A 19,460-nucleotide genomic window follows, 5' to 3' on the forward strand; every position below is an offset into this window, starting at 1 on the left:
TTCTGTCAAGCGAGTAGCTCCTAAGTTACCTGAAGACGACAGTGTTAATTTTTTGGAAACGCTACCAGACACTCAAGCGGCAGCCCGTCCAGTCATTCAGGTCTTGACACGGCAGGTTTGGTCGCCAAGGTAATGGGCTCCTCGGTGGCGACCAGGAGGCATGCCTGGCTTAGGTCTTCAGGTTTCTCACCAGCTGTCCAGGCTACCCTTCGATGGATCTAGATTGTTTGATACAAAGGGGGAGTCTTCGCTGCAGCTTTCAAGGACAGTAGGGATACTACAAGATCCTTGGGAATGCAGTCCCAGCCTAAGGACTATGGATACAAAAGGTATCAAGTCTTTGGGAAGACAGCTTACTTTCGAGGCCGTCAGCAGCCACAGCAGCAGCAGCAAAACCCTCTTTACCGGTCGTACAGAGGAAAAGGTGGAGGCCGTCTGTGGGGATCCTCTTGTCAAGTCTTCCTCCTCCTCCCTTGCCCCCACCACCAGTACCACGGGAAAGCAGCTCTAGATCCCCCCCCCCCCCCCCCCCCCCCAATCTTGGAGCATACTGTTCCTGCAGGGGGCCGGGTGTCCCATTTTCTACAAGATTGGAAATTGGTTACTTTGGACTGTTGGGTGTTGAATCTTGGGGGAAATGGGTACGCCCTACCGTTTCAAGAGTTTCTACCTTGTTACCCTCCTCGCCAGCAAAGGTGTTCAAAGGACCTTTTGCTGCTTTTGCAGCAGGAGGTTCTTGCCTTGCTGCAGAAAGGTGCGATAGAGATGGTTCCGAAGCAGGAAAGGGGTCAGGGATGCTACTCTTGTTATTTCCTGATCCCCAAGAAGGACCGCCGGTTAAGACCGATCCTGGACCTCAGGGTTTTGAATTTTTACCTCCGGCAGGAAAAGTTCATGATGTTGACCCTAGCTCCGGTTCTTTTGGCACAGCAGCAGGAAAACTGGATGGTGTCTATCGACTTGCGGGGTGTGTATTTCCACATCCCTATTCTGAAGTCGCATCGGAAGTATCTCTGGTTTATGGTAGGGTCTTAACACTACCAGTTTGCGGTCCTTCTGTTCGGTCTCACTTCCGCACCACAGGTTTTCACAAAGGTGATGGCGGTGGTGGCAGCACATCTCAGAAGGTCAGGGATTCCGGTTTCCCCCTATCTGGACGACTGGCTGCTCAAAGCAAAGTTGCCAGAGATGGTGCTGCGTACTGTTGTTTAACTTGGGTTTCTCGATAAATGTACGCAAATCTCACCTGAATACTCGGCATTCAGGAGATGATTCCTTTGTTTCACTATGAAGCGGTTGTTCCAGTCCTGAATGTCTAACGCCTGCTCGGTCTGTTCGCTTACTGCATACTGTTGGTCAACCATGCACGCTGGCACACGAGGGCACTCCAGTGGTGCCGCCACAGGCAGTGGTATCAGCACAATGGAGATCTCGGGGAGAACATCAGTATCTCCAGAGACACTGCAGCGGAGCTGTCTTGGTGGTTTATTCCTGGCAACCTGTCTTAAGAGAAGCCTTTATAACCTCCTCCACTAATGGCCACAGTAATCACGGATGCCTCCACTCTAGGGTGGGGTGCTCTTCTGGGGGATCTGGCGATCAAGGGTCTTTGGTCTCCGGAGGAAAGGTTGCTTCACATCAACCTTCTGGAATTGCGGTCAATACGTTTGGCTCTCAAGGCCTTTCTTCCCTCCCTTTGCGATGTGGTACATAAACAAACCGGGAGGGGTAGAGTCTTATCATCTCTGCAGAGAGGCTCTGCGACTCTGGTCTTGGGCTCAGGGCCATCAGATCTGTGTGTTTGCAAATCATCTGGCCAGGGTGCTAAATGTGCGTGCGGACAGTCTCTGTCAGCAATACTCGGCCGATCACGAGTGGCGGCTTCATCACTGTGTTCCAATACATCTTCCGGATGTGGGGTTTCCTCAGTTGGACCTGTTTGGCACTCACAAGAACGTGCACTGCCTGTTGTTCTACAGTCTTCAGTATCTGATGCAGGGAACGTTGGGATACGCGTTTCAATTGGATTGGAACTCCCAACTCCTTTACGTGTTTCCTCCCTTACCCTTGATTCCTCGAGTTCTGAGGAAGATTCGCCCAGACCGGGCCCTCTCAGGGCAGACCTCTCGCAGGGGCAGGTTCTACACCCCCAACTCCAGAGCCTGCACCTTAATGCCTGGAGATTGAACGGGGCAGTCGGAGTTCTTTCTCTCTCCCACCGGATGTGGTGGATGTTATTTTACCATCCAAGAGATAATCCACCAAATCTATTTAGTCCTTTAGGGTGTCCAAGTTTGTGAAATGGAGTGGAGAGAGGTCCATTGATCCTTTGAAGGCCTATTTATCTGATGTACTTGGCTTTTCACTTTCCTTGGCTCAGCAGGGTTGTGCTGGGGCTATGGTAGAGGGTTACTTGTCGGCTTTCCTCCGTTTGCCGGTCCAACCATCTTTATTTAAGTCCACCGTTGTTATGAGGTTTATAACACCCAATAGGTTTCCTCCCACTCCCTTCATTGTGCCTCAGTGGAATTTGAATTTAGTGCTTACTTTCCTGATGGATTCTCCTTTTGAGCCTCTTCATAGTTGCCTGTTGAGGCTTCTCACTTTCAAGATGATTTTTCTGATTGCTATTACCTCAACCAGGAGGGTAAGTGAGCTTCAGGCTCTTAGTTCTAAACCTCAGTTTGTAACCATTCATGCATAAAAGATGGTTCTCAAGACCAGGGCTTTCCTGCCTAAGTTGGTCACTCCTTCCCATCTAGGCCTGTCTATTACCTTACCTACCTTCTAACCTCCCCTCACCCTTCCAAGGAGGAGGAGAGACTTTACCACCTGGTCCCTTGGAGGGCTATCAGTTTATACCTAGACAGAACCAGGGACCTAAGACAGGATGACCAGCTGTTTCTGGGCTATGTTGGAAGAATGAAGGGCAAAGCTGTCCACAAACAAACACTTTCCAGGTGGATCATCTTGTGAATCAAGATTTGCTACGCCTTGGCCAAGAAAGAGCCGCATGAAGGTATTGGAGCTCATTCCACCAAAGCTAAGTCATCTTCTGCTTTGGCTAGAGGTGTTCCTGTGTAGACATCTGCAAGACGGCAACTTGGGCCTCCCTCTACACCTTTGCGAAGTATTACTGCTTAGATTGGGAGGTTAGGAGGGACGGCTATTTTGCACGCTCTGAGATGCAAGATCTTTTGGTATAGGTGGGTGTACACCCTCCTCCGAGAGAGGAACAGCATAGAGATTCAATTCAAAAGGTGAGGAATCCACAAGCAGATTTATCTATCAGAAGAACAAGTTACTTACCTTCTGTAACGCTTTTTCTGGTGGATACAGTATCTGCCTGTGGATTCCTCACTGACCCACCTGCCTCCCCATTGTCCACCTGCTTATACCGAAAAATATCTGACTGTTTGACATTATTTTTCATATGTCATTTATATACCATACAGTTTATTGCTAGAAAATACTTTGGCTTTTGGCTTTTCTTTTTTATGTATACCTGTATGTATTTGTGTATATTTTGTATACGGTGTATACTTGTATTATGTTGTCGGTCTGCCCGTTCGGCTCGAGGGCACAGAAAAAATGGGTGGAACCGACGTCGGCATGCTGACGAGGTCTTCTTATGGCTCTGGTGAGTCATACGGAGTCGCGAGCGGAGCCGTGCTATTGTGAAGTGCACGTCGACATGACAGAGCTAAGAAAAGAATTTCTATGGAATGCTGGCACGGGTAATTTAAAAAGGTGAGGAATCCACAGGCAGATACACTATCCACCAGAAAAAGCGTTACCGCAGGTAAGTAATTTGTTCTTCTGTGCTTTAACCAAAGCAGCCTGCATGCAAGGAATACCTACCTGGTGATGGCTCTATCTATGTAAATGTCATACCTAACATGCAGCGATCAATGTTCATGATCTCATCCGATGCAAGGAATCTACAGGCAACTCCAACTCATGAAATATACTATGTACCCTGGTGAATGTGTATTACAGTCAGCGTAAGAATTTTGCATGTGGATGCATGTAGCTGTGATGTGGCACTGCAGGAAGGCTTTTGTTAATGGGTTTTCGCCGACTTATGATGTATTATCATAGCCATTTTGATGGCCTGATGCTTTTTTTTCGTCCTAGGGAGTTAAGAGCCAATCGCTTTGTTTTATCCTGAAGGGTTTGTGGGTTAATTTGGTCTTGGGGACTACCTCTCTGGAAGGCATACTTGACCCCAGTGTTTGAGCCTTAGGCAATTTAACTCCCCTTCATTTGCCCACTGATGATACCTCCATGGCAACCTACAGAGCAACCAACATTTTCTAATTTCCTGGACACAAGCACCAGGGAAGTTGCACACTTCAAACAGCCTTTCAATACGTGTCCGTCTGGTCATTGCAGCAAATGGTACATCTGATAGACTAGAAATAGAGCAGATTCTACACCAAGGTTGTTTCCAGTTCAGTCTACGGGCATTTGTTTGCATATGTAAATATTGTGAAAATAATACTGATATAAATGTATGTACACATTGAGGTGATGCTGTATTATGTAATTGTACGCAAAGTCAAGGTGAGATGTTGGAATGCAGTTGCATGTCTAAAGGTTTCCTAGAAGTCACGTGTGCCTATTTAAAAGCTAAACCATTGCTTGTTAATAAAAGCAAAAATATTGTTAATCATTAATTTCCTTTTTTTGTCTTTTTCAGACGGTGACGTGGATATTGAATTTACTTCCAACTCTCCATGTGGCAGGGACAAGTCAAAAAACGCCTCTTCCACAATCTTTTTACGATGCAGTTTATTAGCAGGAGATGGCATTCCTGAATTTCTGCAAGAGACTTCAGACTGCCAGTACCTGTTTGTTTGGTACACCTCTGTGATCTGCCCATTGTCGTACGTAAACTTTTTATTTTTACTTACAGCGCTGTTTAGATCTCCTTTTGTAAGAGAAAAGAGAGGTAGGAATATAAAATGCCATCATCCGGCCCTTTATTTTTACTACTCTCCGAAGGAGCTGCAGGGTTTTTTACCCAGGTCAGATGCACCAAAGCAAGTGAATCTCCAGTGCTTATTGAGTTTTTTTATCAGAATGTCTATCAGAGGAGCTGGATCCACTCAATATGGAGGCCAAATAAGTTTAATAATCTCAATTCCTTATTATGAACATACCCTTATTGGAAACAAACATACCTCCCTAGACATTTGTCTTAACTGGACATGTATAAAGCTTCCAGATCACTTTAACAAGTTACAATCAATATTTTGTTTCAATAATTTTTGTTGCGTTTTCCACAAGATAGGAAAACTTTAAAAACTGTTTGGTGGGCCCAGCCACCCATAACTTCCACACCACCAAAACCCATCAAACACCACCCGCACGTTTCACTCGCAGTTGTAACAAGCATTGGCATAGCCAATAGGTCTCGCCTTTGGGACCTTATAAGTGTTGAGCCATGCAACAGTTGATGTTGTTGAACCAAGGATATTGTCCAAACACTTATAAGGTCCCAAAGGCGAGACCTATTGGCTATGCCAATGCTTGTTTACTTTACCACACACAAATAGCCCAGTTTTTCTTCTTTTCCTTCTCTTCCATGACAGTCACTGCCTAATGTAACGTGGTTCTTGTTTACTTTACCACACAAAAATAGCCCAGTTTTTCTTCTTTTCCTTCTCTTCCATGACAGTCACTGCCTAATGTAACGTGGTTCTGCAAGTTAACCCCTTCAGCGCGGCGGGAATTCCCCCGCGGTGCTGAAGGGTTCGAGCGCGGGCGGGGCCATGACGGAACGGTTCCGTCATGAGCACAGCGCAACCGATGCTCATGACGGAACCGTTCCGTCATGGGCATGGAAGGGGTTAATGAGGAACGATCTTCATAGTTGTCAATTTTACAAACATCAAAAAGAAAGCTATGATACCCTATAAAATAAGGTGGTGCACTGGTTGCACCAAAAATGCGGTTTCCCAGTGGGGCAGGCGGACCAGGTGCTTTTTACTAGAAGGGTAAATTGGATAGGGCCCTCCAGAAAGACTCTGTATGGGGACTATATCATTATTAACTTTAAGAACCCGTCCTGGGCGCGAATGTCCCTTGAGAGAGTAGCTTTAAGTCCGCATACCGAACGCCATGTCTCGCTCTACCCTCTTGGTTATTTTTATAGACATTTAAGTCACCCTCAGTTTGGAGACAGAAACCCCACTGCTTGTAGTTCTAATTCAGTATTTTTTGATAAATAAGTTTTTATTGTTTTAGGTTGTACAACATAAGAAACTTTCGGGCCCTTCGAACCACCACCACACAGCAATACAGCATGAAACGCACCGTAGTCCCGCCCTCCCCCGTGAAACCACCCCACCCCATCCCCCCCCTTCTTCTAAACAGCCCTTTCATGGTATGTTGCCCAGCCATTTCCCCCAGACTTTTCGTTACTTCTTGGGGCAACCCCATGCCCGGTAAAGAGTTCGTTCCTGCGCCGCACACCAATCCACCCCGGTGCTCCACTTGGCCAAGCTAGGCGGTTGCGGCTGGTTCCACGCCGCTGCAATGTCTCGCTTCGCTACCATTAAGGCCGTCATGAGGAATAACTTCTCCTGGCGTGTGCCATCCAGGCCGTCAGTGATGCCCAGTAGGGTGTGTCTAGGGTCATGTTGCACCTCCCACCCCAGGACCTCTGTGAGTTCGGACTCTATGCCCCTCCAGTACCCCTCCAGTTCCGGGCAAGACCACACCATGTGAATGAAGTCGGCCGGCTCAGAGCCACAACGGGGACAAGCCGCGTCGGCGGAGAGGCCCGCGCGGTGTAGTCGAGCAGGTGTGAGATAAGCATTGTGCAAGTAGTAAATTTGGATAAGCCGCAATTTGGCGGAGGCCGTCACCAGTCGGGGGGCCATAAGGGCATCCCGCCAATCGGCCTCATCCAAGAGACCCACCCACCCCTCCCATCGTTCCTTAAGGCCTTCCAGGGATGTAGGGGTGCTGTTGATGAGGGAGCGGTAGATCCTGGAAATGCCCCCCCTCCCCAGGTTACCCATCATGACGTGAGCCTCCGGGGGGCTGTGGTCCGGCAGTCTAACGTCCAGTGGGGTGTAGGTGCGTATGGCATGGCGTATTTGAAGGTATTTATAGAATTGGGAGGAGTGGAGGGAGAAGCGCCTGCAGATCTGAATAGGAGCACATACGACCCCCCCCCCCCCCCCCCCCTGCCAGACATCTCCCAGCTGGGAAATGCCGAGTAGGTCCCACGATTTAAAGCCCTCTAGCTCCGCAACCTCCCGTAACCATGTCCCATGCCACAGGGGAGTGATGCGGGTCAGCTTCCCAGTCCATCGGGTGTGGCGGAGCGCCGCTCGCCAGACCAGGAATATTGCTTTGGTAATATCCGGCCAGGAGGCGGGGATGGAGGCGCCATACAGGCGGTCCTGAATACAGGAGAAACCCAGGTCCCCCAGTTCCACCCTGTAGGCCGGGTCGGACCATCCCCCCCCCCCCAAACCAGTCATGAATGACCAGGAGGCGGGTGGCTAGGTAGTAGAGGTAGAGATTGGACATGCCCAAACCCCCATCAAAGGTGGGCAGGCGGCATAACGATAGAGCCAACCGTGGCCTCCCACCACCCCAAAGAAATCTCGTCGCCATCCCGTCAACCTCACGAAACCAAGGTCTTGGAAAGGAGAGGGGAGTGTTTTGCAGCACATACAGGAACCGGGGAAGAATCATCATTTTGTAGAGGGCCACCCTCCCCAGCGGATTGAGGGGTAGTGATTGCCATCTCGCCAGGTCCGCCTTGGCTTTCTTAACCAGGGGGGTCACGTTAAGCGCCCAGCTCAGTTCCGGGAGAAGGGAGACCCAGATGCCCAGATATTTGAAGGACAACCGGCGGAGGGGAATAGTATCCTGCCATTCGGAACATTCCCGGGAGGGGTGCAAAGGAACCAGAACCGATTTCCGCGGGTTTAAATACAGACCAGATGCTCGGCCAAAGCGGCCCAAGATGTACATTGCACGAGGTCCGGAGCGCACCTGATTTCCAAGGTACAGCAGGACGTCGTCCGCATAGAGGGCGATTTTGTCAGCCTCTAGGCCCGGCCACTCCCAGCCCTGAAGGAGAGGGTCAGTTCTGATCAGGGCAGCAAGGGGTTCCATCGCAAGCACGAAGAGAAGGGGCGACAGCGGGCATCCCTGCCGTGTCCCCCGGCCGATCCGAAATGGCCCCGACAGCGCCCCATTGACCAATACCCTGGCACGGGGGCAGGCGTAGAGGACCCGCACCATTCCCAAGAACTTAGGGCCGAAACCCATGTGGGTCAGGACGTCAAACAAGTAGGCCCACCCCACCGAGTCGAAAGCTTTTTCGAAATCGGCAAGCAGGAGGGCGAGGTATGGAGTTAAACGATGGCGGTGAGCCAGGGCCACGTGGAGGCGGCATAGACAATGGCGGGTGCCCGGATCGGGCATAAAGCCACATTGGTCTGGATGGACCAGGCTCGATAAAAAGGGCCGGAGCCGTTGGGCCAGGACAGCCGCGTAGAGCTTCATGTCGGTGTTAATAAGAGAGATCGGTCGGTAAGCCGCTCTGTCAGTGGGCGGCGGCATAGACTTGGGCAGAACCGCAATCGTGGCCATGTCGGCTTCCGGGGGGAAGGAGCCTTTCTTAATCGCCTCTACATAGAGATCTCGCAACCTCAGGACCAGGCTATCTTTATAGGTGGCATAGAATTCCTGAGGGAAGCCGTCGGGTCCCGGGGTCTTCCCAGCGGACGTACGCCCTATCGCTTCCCCAATTTCTTCAAGGGAAATGGGGGCCTCCAGGCTCTCCCATTCACCCGGCCCAAGCCGGGTGAGTCGCACGTTACTAGTCGCGAGCAGAGTGGCCTGGGAAAGATCCGGTGCCCGGGCCCGCTAGAGCTGAGAATAAAACTGGGCGAAAGCTTCCGCTATCGCCACGGAAGAAGACTGGAGCACGCCGTCGGAGTCAGCAATCGCCGGAATGATGCGCGACGTCCTGGGATAGGTGGCCAGGCGATGTAGCAACGCGCCATTTTTATCGCCCCATCCATACACCCTCGCTAGCGAAGACTGCCAGAGAAGCTTGGCCGCTTCAAGTGATCGTTGACGAATCTCCTCGCGAAGGAGCCGCAGCTGCCGGTTCCCGGCTGGGTCGCCGAGCGCAGAGAGAGATTGCTCCAGCCGCAGCGCCCGGGCCTCACAGGCGGTGAGCTGCTGCGGCAACGCCAGACGCAGCTGCACCACGTGCGCCCTGGCAGCGCCTCTAATGGTCGCTTTGCAGGCCTCCCAAAGGGTGCCCGCCGAGGAGACCGAACCCTCGTTAGTGCAGTAGTACTGGGTCAGCTCGGTTCCCACCGCCTTACGAAGTGTCTTGTCCTGGAGGAACCAAGCGTTAAAGCGCCACATCTGACGGGCCGTACGGGGTGGAGGGCCCAGACTCAGGAGGACCGGAGAGTGATCCGAGATCCCCCTGGGGAGGATACGGACATCTTGGATGCCCACGCAATCGGCGGGGGGGACGAAAATCTCGTCAATACGCGCGTGGGAGTGATGGGCGGCCGAGGTGTGGGTGTATTGACGTGTGTGAGGATGCCAAGTCCTCCAGGCGTCGCATAGGCCCTGAGCTTCTGCCCAACCCGCCAGTTGCCTTGCTCGCGCAGCGCGGGAGTCTGAAATCGGTCCCGACGAGTCCAGCTGAGGGGCCGAGACGGCATTGAAATCCCCTCCAAGCACAGCAGTACCTAGAGGGAAGGTTGCCAGCAGAGACGCAGCGTGAGATAAAGCCTGCAACAGTCCGGAGGGTGGCGCATAGAGCGACAGAAAGCTGATTGGCCTACCCTCGAGTGTGCCGCAGATGGCAAGCCCCGTTCCGTGAGGGTCATGGGTCGCCTGTGTAAGGACAAAGGGGAGGGAGCGGCGCAGCAGAATGGCAACCCCGCGGGAGCCACGGGAGAACCCAGAGTGCCACACCCGATCATACCCGTAGGGACATCTCTCACCGAGGAGGTGGGTTTCTTGAAGCATGAGCACGTCTACCCCTGCGCTCTGGGCATATTTAAGGACTGCGGTGCGCTTGAGCCTATCCAACAGGCCGTTCACGTTCCAGGACAGGATGCGCAGCTGGGCCTTGGGGGCTAGGTCTTCCATGGAAGCGGTGGACGCGAGTCGCGTTGGAGGTGGAACAACCAGGGGGGTGCCGGGAGGACACCGAACGGTGCGGGCGCGCAGGGAGAGGACGAGGAGCATGCGATCCCCAGGGGGATGACGAATCTCATACTGGAGGAAGCCAATGAAGGATGGCGGAGAGCGAGCGCCAGCGGAGCGCGTGTCAGTGTCTGTGTGGAGCCACGTAGTGGCACTCGCAGGGTGCAGCTGTGTGACGGGACCAGTAAGAAGCAAACCCAAACTAAAAAGAACACCCTCCCAAGGAGGAACAACCAACTAACACCCACCCCTGACCCCCCACCCCCCACCCTACACTTCGAGAAAGGAAGCATCTGTCGCCCTAACTTTAACTGACAACTACAAGGCCCCAAGCAGGAGCGCTCGGGTGTAAAGAGCATGGTGGACCCCTCCTGAAGTACGGATGTAAGTGTTCTGTCCTAGGTTACTACATAAGAGCGGGAAACCGCTGAGTCTGCTGCCCCCGCAGCGGGACCAGGTCGTCGACCCCCCCCCCCCTGCCAATGCAGAGCATGAAGAAATGTCACATGGCGGGCCTGCGGGAGAGGTCGGAAAGGTCTATATGCGTGTTGAGGGGGGTCGGAGATTGATCCGGCAGGGGCGATGGGCGGCGTTGAGATCCCCCAGCTGCTTGAGAGGACATCCCGGATGAGGCGGATGAGTCTCTCGTTCCCCTCCCCGACACACTCGCGGATCGTGTCCCAGCCGCCGCCGCGCCTCGGCGCCGCCGGGTTTGCGTCTGCCTCCTGCGTCGTGGTCGCGGAAGCCTGGCTGCATCCTGGTCCTGAGGCAGTTTGACAGGCGACACCCGCCCGGGCTGGCGCAAAGGTCTTTCTTCGGTGAGCCAGGTCCATGCCGCCCGGGGAGTGTCAAAAAATAGAGTCTTGCCCTGGAAAACAACGCGGAGGCGGGCCGGGAACTGAAGTTGGTAGCTGAGGCCCAAGGAGCGCATCTTTTGTTTCACCTTCGTGTAAGAGCGGCGTTGTTCCTGGACCTCCCGGGTGTAATCCGGGAAGATCATGATGGTGATGTTATTAAAGGACAAGGGGGCTTTCACCCGCGCCTCCCGCAGAATAGCGTCTCTGTCTCTGAAGTTGAGGATCCGCAAAAGGAAGGTGCGCGGGGGGGCCCCCACCGGAGGTTTGGCTGCCAATGACCGGTGTGCTCTCTCCACCACGAACCAGGTTGACAAGCTGGCAGCCGGCATCCAAGATTTGAACCACGTGTCCAGGAAGTCGTCGGTGCGGCCAGACTCGACCCCCTCCGGAAAGCCCACCAGGCGAAGGTTGTTGCGGCGGGCTCGGTTTTCGGCATCCTCTGCCCGCCGATGCAGCTCCTTGGAATGGGTCGTAAGCTCCTGGACTTGGTCTTGGACCTGTCGGATGTCATCCCCGCCGTCGAGATCCGCGACTCTGTCTCCGTGATGCGGGCCGTGGCGTTGCGGAGGTCCGGCCGCAAGAGTGTAACGTCCATCTTCACCTCCCCGACCATCCCCTCCAGGGACGTGCGGGAGGCGCTGATGGCCTGCAAGATGACAGCTAGGTCTTTGTTAGGAGTCGATGCCGCCTCTCCGCCCGCACCCGGCGGGTCCAGGTTCGTAAATTGGTCGATTTTGGTTTGGTGGGACGTGGTCGCCGACTTGGTGCCCCTGTCCTTGCCCATGGCGGCGTCCGGGATGTATGCGCCGGTCCCTAGGCTTGGTACGGCGGACCGCCTGCCAGTCACGCCCGTCAGTCAATCAGCCGGCCGGTGCAGGGCCAGGGACCGAAGGGTTGGGAAGAGAGGAAGGATAGAGGCACGTCTGTCCCCCAGCGGGGGGAGGCCAGGAGTCAGTCGGATACGCCACTTCCCCGCTCCGATCCAGGCCGGGCCGCCCTCTCACCTCACAACGGCCGCCCTGGCGCGACCCACACTCGTAGACGTCGCCAGTTGAGGCGTAGTCCCAGGTCCGCCGCACCACTGTCGCCCGCGCTGGGCCTGCAGGCTCGTCGCGTACAGTAGGGTCACCCCGCACTCGCCTCCGGTCCCGGACCGACCGCAGGACCCTTCCGGGGGTAGGCCTGGGACGTCACCGCCCGGCCAGCAGCAGAGATGGAAGCCCCCCGTCCGGTCAGGCCGGGCGAAACCCGGGGGGAATGGGGCGCCCCCCTCTCGCCAGCGGCAACTCCCAGCCGGTAGTATAGGGTGGGGATGGGCTCCAACGTCAGCAAGGCCAGACACGAGCTCCCACGCCGGCCGCCTCTGCCTGTGCCCACAAAGCGCCTTCACCCCTCGCGGGGCCCATCAGGATGCCGCCGCCCGGCCGGTCGCCCGGACAGAGGTTCCCCCGCCCGACACCCGAGACAGGGTGAGGGGAGACCAGGGGGGGTCGTCGTCACTCGCCGGCGTGAGTCCCCAGCCAGCGGTGCAGAGGAGAAATGGGCGCCAGTCCCAGCAAGGCCAGATGCGGCCGCCCGCACAGGCCTGCGCCACTCGATCCGGTCTGTCCTCGCTGCAGGGCCTCCGCAGGTCCCGGGCCTCCGCCCCGTGCCAGCTCCGGGGGCGCCCCACCAATCGTCACCCTCTTCAGCGCACTGGTGGTCCGTGGAGGACAGGGGTTCGCCCCCTCGGGTCCCGCGATGGGCGGCAGGCCGCCGCCAGCCACACGGCCTTCGCTCCTCTCAGGGCGCTGCGGGACTCGCGTAGCGCACAACGCCGGCCTCAGAACCAGCCGGCTGCGTCCCTCACGCCGTCGCGGCGAATGGGCACCAGAACTCAGCCCAGGGTGCGGGAAATCGCCTGAAAGCAGCACCGAGTGTGGCGCAGCAGCCCCGCTGCGGATGGTGACCTTCGGATCGCTGCTAGGACAGCGAGACACGGATGGAGATCGGATGCGAGGGGTCAAGCATCAGGAGCCTCACATCGGTGCGGCGATCTTGGTTAGCGCCACCTAGCGCTCTCTCTAATTCAGTATTAAACTCGCAGAAATACCCTGGTTTGCCCATACATAATAGATTCCAACCTCTCAGTACCCTAGACTGTAATGATTGACTGGATCCAACTAGTATATATATAAGGGGGTTGGGAGTTCCTGGGTCCTCAGACTCAGATTTGCCCTCAGTAAAGGGGTCCACCAAAGATCACGATGGCCTCCCCATGTCGAACTGTGTAGCCCGTGAGAAAATTGCACCCTTATTTCAAGGAGAGCAAATAACCTCCCAAAAAGGGATTAATATAGATCGGAGTAACGGTCACAGTTTAATTGCAAATTCCTCTAGTAGTGCATTATTAGACGACAGTGCAAAGGTTTTAGGTGGAGCCCCCATTAGTGACCCTGCCCGCCAAGGAACCATCCTACCCGCATTACAACAGGGAACACACCAGGATGATGGTTATTCAATCATTAGTTGGAACATAGCCGGCATTGCAAGTAAGTCTGGTGTGTTAGGATGGAAGGAATTTGTTAGTTCATTTGCTATAGTTTGTTTTCAGGAAACCTGGAGTACCGTAGATGTCTATTTCGATGGTTAATCTGCCCGCAACCCCTTCCCCCCCCCCCCCCCCCCCCCCCCCGTGGAAGAGCAAAGGGAGGTTTGTTAATTTTATTAAAAAATAACTTACCAATGAAAGTCAAAAGAGGCATTAATATAGGGCATCATTCACAGTTATTATGGCTGCAGCATAGGGAGGCCCATGATGTGCTTTTGATTAACTTCTATAATAATGTTTTCGATTCCACCCCCTATAATGTAGTTTTAGAATTAAAACTAGAATTAGACCAAATGGCCAATAGGGAAGAATTTTATTCGAATTTTGTTTGGCTAGGAGATTTTAATGTTGTTACCTGTCCTTTGTCAATGACCAAAGTATGCGAATGTCAAAATGAAGAGGGTAACGATTATCTGCACTTCCCACATACTACCTATGGTAACACTCTAAATGCAGTAATGACAGAATTTGACCTGGATATTCTGCAGTGTGCTAAGGATGGGAGCGGACAAGAGATCCCAAACCTTTATTGGAAGGTCTGCGCACAGTTGTATTGACCATGTCTTCGTTTCTGTCAATATTGTAAATTTATGCTCTACCCCGCAGGTTGTCGAATTGTCTATAAGTGACCATAATTCTATCACTATGTACCTGAATATATGGGGGCGTAAGACAGCTGAACCATGTACAATTGTGAATAACATTATACGGACACGCCCCAATGGTACAAGACTGAAATGGAGAGGTTCCAGCTCCTGTGTGATGCAAAAAAAGACCTGTAGTAATGAAGTAGATGATTGTTTATCTTTCGGGGCGGAACCGCCACAGATTGTCTAATTTCCTTAAAATCTCTGCACATATCACTAAATTACTGACTGTGTTACTACCCAGGAAACCAACACAGGCTAGGGGCTGGTTTGATCATTTTTGTACTGTTTCCCTGAACCGTTTGAAAATAGCCCTCTCAAATAAACCCAGGGATAGTTCAGTTATCCATTTGTTAAGAGTAGAATATAATCTTAATATAAAACGAAGGAAGAAAGAGATCCAACAAGAGGCATTGGATAACCTTGCATTCGCAGCAGAAACCTCAAATAATAAGCTATTCTGGGAAACAGTGAATTCAAAATTACTTAAAATTGAATCAGTCCCAGAGCTTTTAACTCATGTAAGCTGTGAAGAATGGGTGGCCCATTTTTCTAGTATTTTTTGCTCTAGTGATATCCCCTCAGTAAGTTTAAATACCCAATGCCTTTGGCCAATTATCCCGCTTAATATAACTTTGGACGAAGTCCTGATAGGAATAGGAAATAGTAAAGGAGACAAAGCCCTGGGTGTTGATGGTGTCCCCATTGATGTGTACAAATCAATACCAGAACTGTGGGGACCCATACTTACCAGATTTTTTAACACAGCGGTAACCGAGGGTTGCCCTTCCTCTTGGGGGGAATCCGTTATTATCCCTATTTATAAAAAAGGTAACAAATCAGAAGCGAAGAATTACCGCCCAATCTCCCTACTTGACTCTTCAGTAAAAATCATGAGTAGGATTTTTTTTTTTTTTTTTTTTTTTTTTAAAACCGTTTATTACAATCTCGAATATATACAGGTATGGGCCTACAACCTTCCGGCCGGCCGCTAAAGTGACAGCAATTAGTGACATATATACAATAAGGCACTTGGCGTTACAGAGACGCTATCAGGAGATCTCAACAACGTGGGCCACATGACTCTGAGCCCACAATACGGTTTCGTTTTATACAACACGAACAACAAAAAAACCACACCACACCCGCAAGGCAACCCGAGAACAAGAGTGACAACATATGCTCCTCAAATGGGGGGACCCCAACCCTACACTAAAATCGAAGGAGGGGAAGGGAAATAGGTCCGGGACTGGGAAACCACTGTGCCCGGGATTGGGGGAGGGGGTCATCTAGGGGGACGGAGCTGGTGAAGCGGGAGGCAACAACGGCGGCTCGCAAATACCCCCGCGGTAGGCGTTCCAGGGGCCCCACACCTTCAGCCACGCCCCAGGCTTACCCCGCGCCACATACACCACTTTCTCTCGGAACATGCACCAATCCATGTGTTCTTTCCAGGCCGACACTGCCGGGGGCCTCTGGGATCCCCACAATTGAGCGATGTCACGTTTAGCGATCATATAACCCAGCGTCACCCATCGCGTCTGAGGAACCGAGTAGTCGGTTGGTTCCCACACATTCAGCAGGCATCTCCTTGCTTCAGGCACCAGCACGACATGCGTAACCGCTCGCAGGACCTCGTGCACACCACGCCAGAATCGCTCCACCCTCGGACATTCCCACAGAATATGTAAAAAAGTCGCCAATGCACCGCACCCACGCCTACACAATCCATCCTCGGCATAGCCCATACGCAGAAGCCCTGGCCCCGTCATGTACACCCGGTGAAGTATCTTAAGCTGGACGAAGCGAAGGCGAGCCGGGATGGCCACCTCCTTCGGGGAGGCCACCGCGGAAATCCAGTCCTCGTCGTCCAGCTCCAACCCATCAGCAACCCAAGCCTCGCGGAGCCCAGTCAGTAAGCCCGTTCGGTCATTAATCAACTTCTTGTAGATGAGGGAGATCGTGCTGTCCGGAACGTGGCCATCTAGCACTCTATCCTCCAATGGGGAGGACTCCGGGATGGCGGCCACGTCTGGGAAGACTGAACCCAGAGCGTGACGGACCTGCAGGTATCGAAAGTATTCACTGCCCTGCAGCTGAAACTCCGCCTGCAGTGTCTCAAATGTTTTGAATCCTCCCCTCGTCCAGAGGTCCCCCACTGTACTAATGCCTATCATGTCCCACCTATCGAAGCCCTTCGAGGTCCATAGGGAGCCCAACCTCTCAGACGCATACAACGGTGACGCCCGGGTCAAACGGTCCTTCCATCCCATAGCTGCATTGGCCGCGTGCCATACTCGCACCATGACACGCGTGGGTCCCGTAAGGCGGGAATCGGGCACCCTAGTGTAGAGCGCTCGATTATAATCGCCACCGGGCAGGAGCATCTTGTCCATTTCAAATGCCGGGTTTAAGGCGGGCCCGTAAAGGCCATGATTAATTGCAGCTAATTGGGAGGCCCAGTAATACCGCTTAATATCCGGGAGGGCAATCCCTCCGTCATACCACGGGAGCGTCAACTTTGCCAGGGCTATACGCGGCCTCCCGTCCCAGAACAGGCGGCGCTGCAAACTCTCCACCTCACGGAAGTAACGCGCCGGGACCAGATCCATCGAGTTCTGGAGAGCATACAAAAAGCGCGGCAAGGACATCATCTTGAACAATGCCGCCCGACCGAGCGGTGAAAGCAGCAAGCGCCGCCAGCGCGCGACGTCCTCCTTCAGGCGCTGGAGGGGGGGAAGCAAATTCCGCTCGTGGCGGGCCACCGGGTCCAGCGTAATATAGACGCCCAGGTAACGAAACCCCTGCGAGGCAATCTGGATCGAGCAGCCCCGCGGGAGAACAGGGGCCTCCCCGGAAAGCACATAGATGCAGGATTTAGCCCAGTTGATGACAAGACCTGAGTTACGGCCGAAGGAACGCAGAACATCAACCAGGACAATCAGTGATTTACGCGGGGAGGCTAAGTACAACAGGATGTCGTCGGCGTAGAGGGACACGCGGTCCTCATACTCAGGGGTCCAACGGAGACCACGGATAGAAGAATGCCACCGCAGCCACTCCGCCAGGGGTTCCAAGGCCAGTGCAAACAGGAGCGTGCCCCGTCCCAGCACGAATGGGGCCGAGACTCGACCATTCACCACCACCTGCGCCAATGGGTCAGAGTACAGCAATTTGACCCAGCTGATGAATCCCGGGCCAAATCCAAATTTCGCCAACATCGCCCAGATGTACGGCCACTCGAGCGTGTCAAACGCCATGGTGGCGTCCAAGGACGCCAAGATGGCCGGCTCCCGCACGAATGGAACACGCGCGAGCACCCCGTGCAAGCGCCGCAAGTTAAGAGCTGTGTTGCGATGGGGAATGAAGCCGGACTGGTCTTGGTGGACCAGATCGCCCACCACGCCGACCAGCCGGTTGGCAAGCACCTTGGCGAGGATTTTAGGCTCCGCATTCAAGAGCGAGATCGGCCGATAGGATGTAACCCGGTCTCGCGGTCTCCCCTCCTTGTGAATAACCACGATGGTAGCTAGACGCTGGTCCGGCGGGAGGGAGCCCCGCGAGTGGGCCGCAAGGAACATCGCACGGAGGTGAGGTGCCAGTACATCCGGTCGCAGCTTATACAATTCGATAGGAAGGCCATTCGGGCCCATGGCCTTGCCCGAGGCGACCGAGCGTATGGCGAGGGCGATTTCATCCGAGGTGGGAGCGGCATCCAACGAATCCCTGTCCTCCACTGAAAGAGAGGGCAGCGCGATGTCCCGCAGCAGGGCACGGGAGTCCTCCTCCGAGCAGGGAGAGACCGGAGAATATACCTCGCGGAAATAATCCGCGAAGCAAGAAACAATGCCGTCCGGCTCAGTAATTCGTACACCATCCATCCTCTCAATCAGCGGGACCACACGACTAGCTCTCTCCTTCTTATCCAACCACGCAATCAGTTTGCCAGCCTTATCACCCACATCATACAGTCGCCCCTGTTGCTCTCTGCTAAGGCCCCTGGCCGCCTCCGTGACGAGGGCCCTATAGGCCGCCTGTTTAAGGTGTAGAACATGCAGCGCCGCGTCAGTCACCCCACTCCCCAGATCGCCCTCCAATTCAGTAATTTCGGCCTCCACCCGGGTCACCTCCTCCTGTGCGCGTCTGCGGGCATGGGAGATAGAGGAGAGGGCCTCCCCTCTGAGAACTGTTTTAAAGGCTTCCCACAGGGAGATAGCCGACGGAACGGACCCCACATTCTCCTCAAAATACCGTTGCAAGGATTTAATCAGGTCAGCGCGGATAGTGGGGTCACGCAGGTACCAAGCATTGATTGGGGCTACCCTGCCCTCTCCCCTCGGGAAGACACCCAAGTGCAACAGGAGCGGGGAATGATCTGAAATACCCCGCGCCAGATGGCGCACCTCTCCCACCCTCCCAGCATAGGCCGCAGGGACAAGGACATAATCAAGCCGCGAGAGGCTACCATGGGCACCCGAATGGAAGGTGTACTGCAGCTGGGCGGGATGCTTTAAACGCCAGCAGTCCACCAATCCCAGTGTGTCCAAAAGGCCCGCTAACCACGCCTGTGCCCGGGGGAGGTCCCTAGGGGGATGACGATCCATAGTCCCAGAAGCCACCGCATTGAAGTCCCCCCCAACCACCAGAAGCCCCCCCGGGAGGTCAAGAAGGAGGCGTCCCAGATCTGCAAAGGTGGTGGACTGTAGCCCCGGTGGGACGTACACAGAGACAAAGACAACTACCCTGCCCTCCATCCTCCCCACCAAGACAGTGTAGCGTCCCCTCTCATCATGGCGCACCTCGTCTATTTCTAGCGGGAGCGAGGTCTTGATCATGATGCCCACCCCCCGCGAGCCTGATGTGAAGCCCGAGTGGGCCACCAAGCGAAAGCCACGGCGATTCATGGCACAGAAGGAGTTACCGATAAGGTGTGTCTCCTGCAGAAAGACCACATCAGGCGAAATCCGTTTCAAATACTGCAGGACCACACCCCGCTTGATCCTATCACCCAGTCCGTTAACATTCCAGGACAACAAAGTCAAATCCCTACCCCCCATCACATAACGAAGCCATCATTAGTCCCCCCCCGAGCATCTCAAAAACAACAATACAATAACGGGCTTGCCTTGCGGTAGAAACGAACCACACCCCACCCCA

General features: G+C 53.9%; 1 protein-coding gene across 1 annotated transcript in view; it reads left to right on the forward strand.

Annotated features, from left to right (window-relative positions):
* The window catches only part of IGF2R (insulin like growth factor 2 receptor), a 1,674,612-nt gene that overhangs the window by 1,573,401 nt on the left and 81,751 nt on the right, over window positions 1–19,460 (forward strand). Inside the window, exon 45 of the mRNA XM_085611652.1 lies at window positions 4,703–4,889. Within this exon, the coding sequence (XP_085467778.1) occupies window positions 4,703–4,889 (187 nt within the window). The remainder of the gene's footprint in view (window positions 1–4,702; window positions 4,890–19,460) is intronic.

Source organism: Triturus cristatus, chromosome 6 (assembly GCF_964204655.1).
Source record: "Triturus cristatus chromosome 6, aTriCri1.1, whole genome shotgun sequence".
Taxonomy (NCBI): domain Eukaryota; kingdom Metazoa; phylum Chordata; class Amphibia; order Caudata; family Salamandridae; genus Triturus; species Triturus cristatus.